This window comes from Dermacentor silvarum, chromosome 2 (assembly GCF_013339745.2).
Source record: "Dermacentor silvarum isolate Dsil-2018 chromosome 2, BIME_Dsil_1.4, whole genome shotgun sequence".
Taxonomy (NCBI): domain Eukaryota; kingdom Metazoa; phylum Arthropoda; class Arachnida; order Ixodida; family Ixodidae; genus Dermacentor; species Dermacentor silvarum.
The window spans coordinates 174,984,960-174,997,439 of record NC_051155.1 but is presented as its reverse complement, the minus strand read 5'-3'; the positions used below and the strand labels follow the sequence as shown (position 1 = coordinate 174,997,439).

At 45.4% G+C, this 12,480-nt stretch overlaps 1 protein-coding gene across 1 annotated transcript in view; it reads right to left on the bottom strand.

Moving 5' to 3' along the window:
- The window catches only part of LOC119442164 (inositol polyphosphate 1-phosphatase), a 31,808-nt gene that overhangs the window by 10,249 nt on the left and 9,079 nt on the right, over positions 1–12,480 (bottom strand). The window contains exons 2-4 of the mRNA XM_037706926.2: positions 11,089–11,188; positions 6,554–6,771; positions 5,436–5,697 (exon numbers count right to left, since the gene is read on the bottom strand). Of these exons, the coding sequence (XP_037562854.1) occupies positions 5,436–5,697; positions 6,554–6,771; positions 11,089–11,113 (505 nt within the window). The 5' untranslated portion in view covers positions 11,114–11,188. The remainder of the gene's footprint in view (positions 1–5,435; positions 5,698–6,553; positions 6,772–11,088; positions 11,189–12,480) is intronic.

Sequence of the window (12,480 nt, the reverse complement as noted above, 5' to 3'; positions counted from 1 at the left end):
AAGTCATTTCAATAGTAAATAGTATAGAAGCAATACAGAATTGTTCTGTTCGCTTTGTTTACTCTAACTGTTCCCCCACTTCTAGCAGCCACATGAAAAGAAGTTGCAATCTACCTAGACTTTCACTACATTGACAGATATAACGTCTTTCTTTCACAAAATACACCACTTTAACTCAACTCTTCAAGACACTATTGCAGGCACCACCACATATTTTAGCCTGCAATGACCACGTGTTCAAAGTTGACGTAGAATACCGCACGAGCTCGGGCCTATCCGAAAACTTGTGCCAAGTAAAGCCGGGTAAGTAGCCTTCATGGAGGGCTCGGGCCGGGCCCGGGCCTGAAGCTCCAGGCAACGCCTCCTCTAGAAAGATGCCTGCCGCGTGCGCCAAAAACCTGCTGCCCTTACCTTTCCCCTTTTATTCCTTTCCACTTCTAGTGGTAGCTAGCGATCCTTGCGGTGGTCACTTGCAACACAAATGCGCGCATGCGCACACCACAGCATGCCGCCGACGCCGCTACTGCCGCGACACCACACCACCTCAACCCCCTTGACGGAGATAGGGAAGTGGCTGGCGCCATCTCTTGACAACCGACCGCAACTCAAGGCACGACGGCTACAATGGGTGAGCGAGCGACGTCGCAGGCATCTTTCTAGAGGAGGCGTTGCTCTGGGCTTCGGGACGGGCCCCTTTTCCATGCTTACATTTCCTGTTGTGAACAAAAAAAGGCACAATTCTTTCATCGTCCACGAATGCCTGACACTTCAATTTTACTTCAGTTTCACTACGATTCACTTCAGGAATTATAAATGCGTGCATCCCTGTATACTTTGACCAAACTGCACGGAACTCTTTACATTGAATGCTATGCTTCGCCGGTTTCTCGATGATATAACCAAGGAACGAGTTCAATTAGCAATGTGACAAAATCTTAGTGCTCATTTTATGCTAGCCCAACGAAGTAAATGCGCGAGAGCTAAAACCTCCTTGAGGCGCAGCCATACTACTCAGGTCACAAATACAGGAGCTCCAACAAAGCGCTCGCATTGGTACACCTCTTGTTATACTGAACACTGCACTGCACCGTCCATGCACTTTCTTCCCTTCGCCTTGCCTCCTCACGGCGTCGTTTCATCATCTCCATCTACCTGGCTCTGGAAAGGTGGTTGCCATCGCAACTGTTGTCGTGTTATTTTTTTATGCGTTTTGAGTTTTCTCTTGGGATGCGGCAGGGGCTTCTTCGATTTACAAAAATTAAGTGGACAAAGAAAGCGATTGTCTATAGCGTCGTTGGCACCTAAATCAGCTCAGTTTTAGCTGCTATGACTGTTTAGAGCGCTGTCTCCACAAGACATCCTGATATTCCGTCGAAGCTCGTGGAAGTATTCGCTACTGTATTGAATGATTCAACTATCGGGCGCTGAGGGCGACAAAGGCTGACCGTGTCCGTGTGAGGCAGCAGCGCATCACTCCAGCTTGCATAGGCCAATCCCAACATAAGATCAGCCTAAGATGGCTCGAGCGCAGCCAGAGAATTTCTAAAGACAGATTTTCGATATGAGCATAACAGGTACCCCATACAAATGGAATTGTCAAATAATAATTTGCTGATTTTTTATGTTTAGAGAACACACATGTATATTCTGAATTCCTTTTCAAAAATAACCAACTTGATATTTTGCTAATCGTAACAGCAATCGTAACAGCACCTGATAATTTTACACGTATGCAGAGGACAATGAATACATACTTGAAGGAGTACTTTGCTTCTGGGAAACTGAAGCTTGTGTCAAAGCACTGCCAAGAGGGTAACGCTTGGAAGAAGTTCCTTTGGGTTGTTGACTACAACACTATCTCCAGCAGCACGTGTGCAATGCAAAGAGTGCAAGGCCTTTGTAAGCTTTGACACCAGTAAGACCGGAACGTCTCACCCACACAGGCACAAGTGTAAATTAACGGGAAGATCTGCTGTGCTAACTTCCTTCTTTTCTGAAAAAAAGCCAACGAATCCTACAAGCCTAAAAGATAGCTTGGCAACAGTGTGCCTCAGATGGTGCGCTAAAGATATGAGGCCCTTCGATGTCGTCCGAGATGATGGCTTTTTGAAGTTTGCCGATGAGCTTGTTGCTGCCGGTGCGCGGTACTCAACCATATCCGCCAAAGAATCACTTGCGCACCCCACTACAGTGTCCCGCAAGGCAGATGAAGTGGCCGATGATTTACGAGAAACGCCGAGGCCAGTGACCAAGGCAGTGACGGAGGAAGGCCGTTAAAAACTGGCAATTATAAGAAAACGGCGTACATCACAGCCACTGCTGACTATGTGAATGACGACCGGGAACTAAAAAGTTTGCTATTATTTACGAATGATTTCCCCCCCCCCCCCCCTTGAGAAAATGTCATCAGTTAGGAGCAAACGTCATCAGTGCACTTCGACCGTACAGGAGCATCAGCTGCGCCGCACACGTCCTCAACACCATCCTCCGCCACATCTTTGAATGGTTTCTTGAATGAGCATCTACCACACGTGCGTGGGCAGTTGCAAAATGTGAATGCCGTCGTCACCTTCCTGAAGCAGAGCAGGCTGGCTAGCCAGCTACCCCCCGGTATAAATCAAGTGAGTACCAGGTGCAATTCAAAAATCACCATGCTGAATTCTGTGTACATGCAGTACGAGGAGGTCGAACTTCTGGATTCCAGAGGAAGCTCGCTAATGGAGGAAGTTAGAAAAAGTACTATAAAGAAGATAATTTATTTTTGGAACCGTTTAAAGAAGCAACTGACATGCTCGAGGAAGAGAGGCAATCTACCCTGCCACTCGTTCTGCTCTGTCAAAGCTGAACAAGCATTTCACCATGCTGAATTCTGTGTACATGCAGTACGAGGTGGTAGAACGTCTGGATTCCAGAGGAAGCTCGCTAATGGAGGAAGTTAGCAAAAGTACTATAAAGGAGATAATTGATTTTTGGCACCGTTTAAAGAAGCAACTGACATGCTCGAGGAAGAGAGGCAATCTACCCTGCCACTCGGTCTGCTCTGTCAAAGCTGAACAAGCATTTCACGGTCATTCCAGCCGATGCATGGACAATTGCAGCAGGGGAAACTGGAGCTGAGTGAACTCCACAAGACAACCTGCTATTAAAGTGGGGACAGGTTCTACAAATCATTTTGCCTGATACAAAATCTGCTCCAAAACGCCCTTGACGATTCCCACCACTGTATTTGCAGAGGGAGCTGCAATATGCCGGAGCTGAATAAACACTCCTCGTACCTGTATGTCTGGTCATCTTTTTCCACCATGACGACGACGCTTTGTAAAATAAATTACTGAAGGTTAAAGTACTTGTTAGCGAAGCATGTGCCAACAAAACATTGGTTGTTGCTATTTCAAACACCTTGCTCTCGATGGCCTCCGTTCGGGCCTCCGTCGGGCCTGATTTGCGATCGGGCCGGGCCGGGTCGGGTAGGTGAACTTTTTTGTCGGGCTCGGACCGAGCCCGGGTCTCGCTTTGAGTCACCGGGCCGGGCTCGTGCGGGTAAACATTTACAATCACCGGGCCCGGGTCGGGCCCGGGCCGATAATAACGGCCCGTGCAGTGCGCTAAGTTGACGTGCCTTGCAACTGTACCAATTCATGCATTAATTCTTCATTTTGAAAACTAGCACTGAATGGAATCACTTGCCTGCCTTTGTGGCTTTGGTCAGTGACAACACTACCTTCAAAAAAGCCTTGATAGTGAATATTGTACCTGCTCTCTATTGTAATTACTTGTGAGTTTTTCCTTTATTAAAGGGAATAGCTTTCTTTGGCTCATTTGGCCATTTTTGCGATTAGTCCATAGTCGGACTCGGCAAGGAAAACGTTTATTCGCTCGCTCGTTTGTTCATTGGGGCTATAACTTACATTAATTTGACAATCATCGTCGATGGTTTCTGCATAATACTTTTTTCCCACTCCTTTCTGTAATGCCTTGGTTGTGAGAGTAAATAAATAAATAACTTATAGGACTTCGAAACATATTCTGAGTAAGTAAGGATGAAACATTTCTGAAAGTTCAGGAAGTCTGGATTCATGACATGTGCATCAGGGCTCCTGCAGTGTCATCTCTACTCTATATTGTATATACAAAATATGTACTACATCTTCTTGTATTTGACAGTATTGGTTATCACACATTATCATGTATAAAAGGAAACTAAATACACTCCAAAAGGTCCAAAACAACACCTGTAGTTAATCCAAACTCGCATATTCTTCCTCTACTCGATACTACACCTCAACTCCAGAAACTGAAGGGCAATACAGCTCCTCAAGTAGAATGGTTAATGTGCTTTATAATGAAACTTTGTGGCAGTTACCAAGGTAAAATTTCATAATCAAGTCCTCTGATTGTCTATTTTAATACACTGGAGCAGAGATGCAGTTGTCAAGCAATTCCTGATTGCAAGAATTGCCAAGGAGCCCTGAACCACTTTTTATCGAAGAGGAGACAGACATGTGAAGTGAAAATAGGCTATTTCAGAAATGCTTTGCTGCAAAAAGCACTTCAATGCATTCAGCAGAAGTGGAGTCATTGGCAATCAAACGCAGCCTTCGCTGTGCTTTCGTTCCTTCTTCAATGTCTTGCACTGCGAAGGCTACGGCGGAGTGGGGCGTCGCCACAACGCTTCGCCTTCAAAATGTCACCATGGCGTTCAGTTCAAATTTTATTTTGGATATTAACGTAGACGCCACAACTTCCAATTTTGGTGCCTACTGCAAGCTAAACGTAAGCCAAATGTGGCTGTCCTCGGCGAGTCGCAGTGCGCTTAGCCAGTGGACTCGTGGTGGCACCTCGCGGCGGCCGTGGTGTAGCCGACCGCAGAGACCAATAGCAGCCACGTATAGGAATGTGCTTTATTACGAAATAAAGCACCCAGAAAAGAGTGAGGAGCATGGCTTCTGTTGAAACGAGAGCATCTGAGAGATAGGTGACTTCGCGCTCCGCTTGCGAGCTCTATGCACCGCGTTTGCCAGCAAAACTTGGCCGAGATATTCACAGCAGCAGATGCTACCCGTGGACTAAGTTATTTCACCAAGCCCGAGGAGTTGTTCAGGGTGCCTTTAACAAAGCATAGCATCTACTTACGTCAAGGTATACACTCGTTGAAATCAGGTAAGAGCGTTGAGTCAAAGCTCAACTGTGGATGTGGTGGTGTGATCACCATGGCATCCTCATGCAGCTGTGAACCCATAGCCCACATTTCGAACACCAGAGCCATGTGTGCTAGTTGCACCGCACTTCACATTTCTATGTTTTTGCAAGGAAGTTCAGCACAAAAATCTTGACACACTTCTGTGACATAGCAGATATACTGCACTTATCTTGCTACCTTCCTTCTGAACTATCCTTCTAACAGTGCTCAGCATGTTAGTAGCAGGCAGACTCACCGATAGGGTCTATCCATATTCCAAGAGAGGAAACACAGGCCACAGGGCAATTGTTGAGCTCTGTGCCTTCGCAAACCTCTGGGTTTGAGTGCACAATATGGGCCAGCTTTCTTGCTGCTGCAGTGTTCCCATCAAGCACACGCTCCAAGAGTCGCGCTGTTTCCTCTTGTGTTGACTGCACTTCCACGCATATGGTCTCACCCTGGCTGCTTGTGAATTTGTTGCTCTCCTCTCCCCGCAAAGACTTGCCAAGCTCGGGATGCTGCAATTGTAAGGAGAACAACAAAGACCCTTTTAAGTGCACAGGCACCTCACACCTTGCTGGCACTGATACCAGTCAGTAGCAGCACAAGCCATGTGTACTAGTACAAGCCATATACACGCCAGTAGGATAGTGAAAATAATAGCTTTATATACACCGGCACTTACACCTATGTGGCAATTGTACCAACCAGCCAGTACTAGTACAAGTCAACTACACCAGTACCTGGCTGGCACGGGTACAGCTAACTGACAAGCAGCCTAGTTGGTATTCATGTGCAGCAACTAAATGCAAATGCAAGAAAAGGCATTAAAATGTTTTGAATAACAGTAACTGCACAAAGTAAAAAAACACCCCATGGAAGCCACCAATGCATTATTTACCCTCAAGAAATCTGATGCATGCTTGTGATAAATATACAGACGGGTGATTTATGCATGCTTGACCCACCTGTGCAGATAAATAGATAGATGGATGATATGTGCACACACATATCATCCAGTCTTCTTGATCCTCCTTCCACACAGGATTTATTGCTTCACACACTTGGCAGCTTTTACCACTTTTCTCCCTTTCACCTTTTCTTGTTGTGAATGCGCATATATTATGGCTTGCCTTCTGGATAAACTTTAAGTTCGAATGTAGCACCTATCTTGAGCGCTTCTTTTCTTTGTAATTAAGACTTGTAGAGGGGCTAGTTGGTGCAGCATGTCCAAGTGAAGTATATAGGTTACAAAAAAAAAATACAAGAAAGAATTGCAGAATGAGATGCAAAAACGTACTGCATAAACTACTACCAACTGAAATCTGTTCTTTGGATGGAAACATCTATGCAACAGGCAGGTGAGTGACTCACCAGGCAGGAGAGATCATGTCGCACCATCTCCTGGATTAGCACATCGGCCAAGGTTTTGAAATCGTGCACGAAGCGTGGGTTTCTTTCAGGGCCAGCTTTCTCCTCAACCAGAAGCTGGAACAGAGGCCCCTCTGCACGGCACGCCCTGGCCAGCTGGGCTCCCTTCTCAGCCGCACACACAAGGGCCTCAAGCAGCAAGGACCACTCTATCTGGTCCTCTGTGCAAGGGAACACCGACAGGTGCATGAAACACAAACTATTTTCTCAATCCAGGGTTGCATGGAAGTTAGTACAATGCTCGACTAGGCAAGGGGGGATTACAAATGGGGTTTCAAAGCACTCAAATCAATACACCCACAACATCCCACACTCGTTGCACAGCTCCTGAATTTGAGAGTAATGAACCACATGCTGTTTCCTGTCACACCAGTGTGTACACTTGTTTGTAGGCATTCTCAGTTATACGTATGCAAGTGGTCCACAGCATTATTAGCGTGCGTTACGAACGGTGCAAAACCTAGACTGTTGTGCTTGGCATAACAACTACAACTGAGGTCATATTTTGCAAACACAGGGGGAACAATACGCCAAGTTTATGTGTGATGGTAAATGCGTGTTGATCAAATACAGCTTTAAAAAAAAATTGTCAACAAGCATTCGAAAGTATCATGCTGCTGTTATTAGCCATGTTTCCCAATGTACCAAGAGAACTCGGCGTTTCAGAAATTTTATACTTTGAAGGAATAAGCAGCATTTCAAATGCAATGTGTCGCAATAGGCTAACGTTTCTGGCTTATTCACAAGTGTTACGAATAATTATTCAACCCTATTTTTTTTCTTTTTACCTTTTCATGCGTGATATATTAGGTTCAGCTGGTGGCCTCATTGAACTAAAGGAGGAAGCTTCTTTATGTTTAGTGACTGTAAGGACCACGTAATGGCTGATGCGTAGGTAAACTATCAAATAGACGGGTAATTCGGGCTTTTGCAATAAATTGTGTATGCAAGGGCTCGAGAGCGTTACGAGTGTCTCTAACGAGCAGGGCAGAATTGAGCCCACTGCCCTGGGAGAACTATAAATGCCACCAAGACCAATTTTAGCGAAAGTTGGTGGTGCACTAAGGAAACATTCTGTGCGAAGTTAAATGCAGTTGGATCAAATACAGCCTTTGCAAAAAATTTCTTACTCAAGTGTTATAGCATGTTATGGCTGCTATCAGCTATGCTTCCCAGTGTCCCCACATAGCTGTAGGTTGCAACAGGTTTATATTTCGAGGAAAAGGGAGAGAAGTTCTGGGAAGTGCAATGTACAATTTTTACGTTCCTTGTCCAGTTAGAAGCGTTGCAAATAATTACTAAGCCATCGTTTTTTATTGCGATAGCAATTATATGGACACTCAAAAGCAGATTTCTGCCGTCGCCGTCGCCATCGCCGTGAGGTTCCGTATGACGTCAATGGAGATGAAATCGTCGCCGCGCGCCGAACGCTGTATGTGCGAGTGAAAGGGCGCGAGGGACGCGCGTTTTCACGGGGAGTGAACGCACGGCGGAGAACAAACGCGCGTTCTGCTCTGTGCTCCCTTAAGGGCTGCAGAAGTAGGCGTCTCTTTCCTCCTCTACAATCACCATATATGTAGAGCAAACGTGCCTTCTTCCGACGCACGAAAGGCCGTGGGGGGGAGGGGGAGGGAAGGGAGGCGACGTTTAGCTGCGGCACCAAGTGCCTATTTATATCAGAGGCTCCGGCAACAGTCACCAACACCGCAAGCATTTTGAGCGAACGCGGGCAAAACGCCGACGGCGTCGACAACAGTTCTGCGTGTTGCCGGTGCTGCTGCATGTCCAAGTTTATACAGCTGATAAAGCTGCTATCATTACTCCGTATAGCTGTCTTCAAATTTGCTATCGCAATTGATGCTTCACCTTTCAGGTGAAACTGCGACAACTTTTTTTTCTCCCTATTTTCATGTGTCATAGACGTGCCTATACTAGTTGGTTTTAACGATGTCTTTGCTGAACTAAACAAAGCACTTTGTTTATATTTGGCAAAAATAAAGGGCACGTTATGCGCAATATGTAGGCAAACACCAAAGTCAGGGGCTAATTATGACATTTACAGTAAACTATGCATGCAAGCCATCCGGAGCTTTATGAATGTGTATTACAAACAAAGCAGAATTTATCCCTATATATATTTCCAAGAAGAAGTGCTCCAAAGCAATATACGCGGGCAAGGTTTCAAACGGAACAGTCATATACGGGCAAATTTTTAAAGTATGTCATATAATTACGGGGGACTGAAACTTTTATTGCAACTGCTCGAAAAAACAGCTTTGCTGGAAATTGGGTGTAATTCTCCAAGGATGCACACATCTGCTGTCTTTTTTTCCTGTGAATATTGCAAGTCATTTATGTTGATTGTACTTTGTCGTGCCTAACCTCGACAATACTATTACATTAACTAGCGATACATTTGTGCTGTAGACTTAAACACCAAGTACAATTCTTTGTTTATTATTGAAACTGTTTGTAGCAAATGTGCTCTTTTTATGTGCGCTGCACTACTGCTACTGGGCAAGATCAGAGACCTCTGTCAGGCACTCACTGCCATTGTCCCTGCATCATAAGATTTTATGTAGCTTCTAGAAATAAATGCAAAGCAAAATAATTTTTCAGGCCCCTATGGTTCACCAAATTTTATATATATATATATATATATATATATATATATATATATATATATATAGAGAGAGAGAGAGAGAGAGAGAGAGAGAGAGAGTCAGATGGGTCACTGCTTCTTCCATCTACTTCCTGGACAATCTCTTGCTTGCGTTTGAGCAGAAATATTCCACATTCAATGCTGACCCATGATGCAAAGTTGCTGCGACTCAAGAGCCAACTGTAATTATTTAACATTTGGCTACTCTCTGAACACTTACATATTCATACCTTGCAATCGGGCCATGAGCACAACTGTTGTCGACACCGTCGGCGTTTTGCCCGCGTTCGCACAAAATGCGTGCGGCGTTGGTGACTGTTGCCGGAGCCTCTGATATAAATAGGCACTTGGTGCTGCAGCTAAACGTCGCTTCTCTTCCCTCCCCCTCTCCCCCACGGCCTTTCGTGCGTCCGAAGAAGGCGCGTTGGCTCTACATATATGGTGATTGTAAAGGAGGAAAGAGACGCCTACTTCTGCAGGCCTGAACGCACGGCGCAGAACGCGCGTTTGTTCTCCGCCGTGGGTTCACTCCCCGTGAAAGCGCGCGTCCCTCGCGCCCTTTCACTCGCACATACAGCGTTCGGCGGCGCGCGGCGACGATTTCATCTCCATTGACGTCATACGGAACCTCACGGCGACGGCGACGGCAACGGCGACGGCGACGCCGACGGCAGAAATCTGCTTTGGAGTGTCCATATAATTGCTATCGCAATAAAATTCACAAAAACTCTGCACACACGACGAGGGGATAGTAAGCACCTTTAGACTCAGCCCCATACAACCAGCAGAAATCTTTCAACAGGCAGTACTGGCAAGCGACAAATTTTTAGATAACAGCGACTTTTCCAGCGACTTAGCTGTTGCCAATTGACTCTGTGGTTGATACGGCACTAGTACCATCACAATTTCGTTTTTCATGCTTTAATTTTTTGAGAGCTTGAAAACATTGTGAACAGAATTTATTTTTTGTAAAGCTTAACACAACATTCATAAAATGGTACGTAGAACAAGTCCAAATTCATAAACCTATCGAAAAATGCAGGAGAGTTGGCAGGTATGCATCTTTCCTCATTGATGCCCATCCCTATGAAAATGAAGAGGCACATGGGAAAAAAATCCATTTGCGTGCTGGAAAGCGCCATTGGACCAAACCTCAAAACAAAGTTTGAAGGAGGTGCACTGGTTGCTAAGCACCGATTAGCAACCAGCCACCTCCATCAAACTTGAGCGTAAGGTTTGTACTCACATTCTGCCACAATTGTCCATGAAAGTGATTCATGTGTTTGTCATGTCTTAACACTGGGCACAAGTAAAAGCCAGCCGGTAACGAGTGTCTTACAGCAACTACTGAGGCAAGGTAACAAAAATTTCTAACATCAGATCAATGTAGCGTCAAGTTTATGTTTGCAAATGCTTAATGCTGTTGGATCCAAGTCCCAGTACAGTGGAACCTTGTTGATAATTCATTTTTCGGGATGAAATGTTTTTTTTTCCCTTTTCCCGATAATATGATTTGGTTGGATAATATGTTGGTTGATACGATTTTCGGATGATACACTTTATTTTCTGGTTCCTGTGAAGATTGTATCAACGAGATTCCATTGTATGTAACTCACTGATAGGCCACAGAAGGCCTGTAGCATATGACCCACTGACAGCTGGCAAAGTGAAACAAGAAAATCACATTCAGTACATCTAATCTAAACTGAGAGAGGCAGGTATTAATGACAGGCCAGCTTTACTTCTAAACAAGTAAAAATGTAATATAAAAAGTGACATAGCCAACTGCATACAACATGAACATCACAGTCCTCACCTTGTAATGCAAGTGAGGCTGCCATTACTTCTGCTCCAAATCCTTTTAGGATGCAGACAAGCCAGAGGTCAGCTCCTGAATTTCAATAAGCTAAGATAATCTGAAACAACAAAAAAGAGAACGAAAAACATAAAGGCCAGAACAAACTTGTGTTGTTTAAAAAAAAAGTAGTTAAACCGTACATCACTAGAACAAAAATTTGCTGCACTGCTTTCTACTCCGTTGTTTAAGTTAACATGTCAAAGCCATTTGTGAGAGTGCTAACTTAGGCAACCCCAAAATAAGAGTAATGACCGGGAAGAAAAAAAAATTCAACAGACACTTAAGGCTTATGCTTAAGTGTGGGAATGCGCAAGCATTAGTCACTTTGGTGGAATTTTTTTGTTCCCCCCTCCCCCCCCCCCGCAAGTTCCTTGTCTGCGCAAGGAACGTGCCTGCGTTCTAACTGCACCTCGGTAAGGCCGAGTCAAAACGCGCTAAGCGTCTCAACGTACTCGCTTACCCGCGCGGAGTTCATAACTCTAAGGACTGCTCAGCGCCGTTGAAATGGACTATTAATGGATTTTTAAATTTCATACGCTCGCTTTATACACTCATGACGTGGTGCCATTGGCTGCGCCGCCACGTGCCCAACGATGCACGCATTAGGCCACACATTTAGAAAGCCAGATGGCTGCGACGTGACGTGTGCAATGACGCATGCACTGGCACAACTTTCGTCAACCAGAACCATGGAGCCACCATGGAGCCACCATGGAGTCAGGGAAGCGTGCTCGTCTCGCACCCCGGAGGCCCGGGTTCGATTCCCACCCAGAGCGAAATTTATAAAATTTTCTTTTCAAAGCCATTAGTTTACTTTGTTTACAGGAACCTCTCCAAGAAATTTAATGTCTATCAGAGAATTTCTTACGTGTTTTTACTGTTTGCACTGTTGGCCATTTTTGGTACCATCATGCGGTGATGCCACTGACTACAACGCCGGATTTTCATGTTATGGGGCATATAATGCTTTTGCATTATATTTGCTGACGATTACGATACTCCCCAATGCAAAATTTGAGCGCAGCTCTATACATGTTTTCATTTTGCTATATATTGGCTGGCGCAGACAACCTGCCTCGTGCGCAACGTTGCAAATGGAGTGAAGTGTGGCGTGACTGCCTCGCTAATCGGAAGATCGCGAGAGGCAGTGCATGGGCAACACATGGCCGTGATTCCCAGCAACCACTGAAGACAGACCTCCGCTCATGCAGCGCTTTGTTTCAATACAGACGACGTGTGCTACTCTGGCGCCATCTCGTAGCCATCGTCACCGCAGAGTCCGTCTTGCACGGCACTACGCTTTTCTTCTCACGCTTTCGCCATACCCTCCTCCTCCGCTTTCCTCCTTAC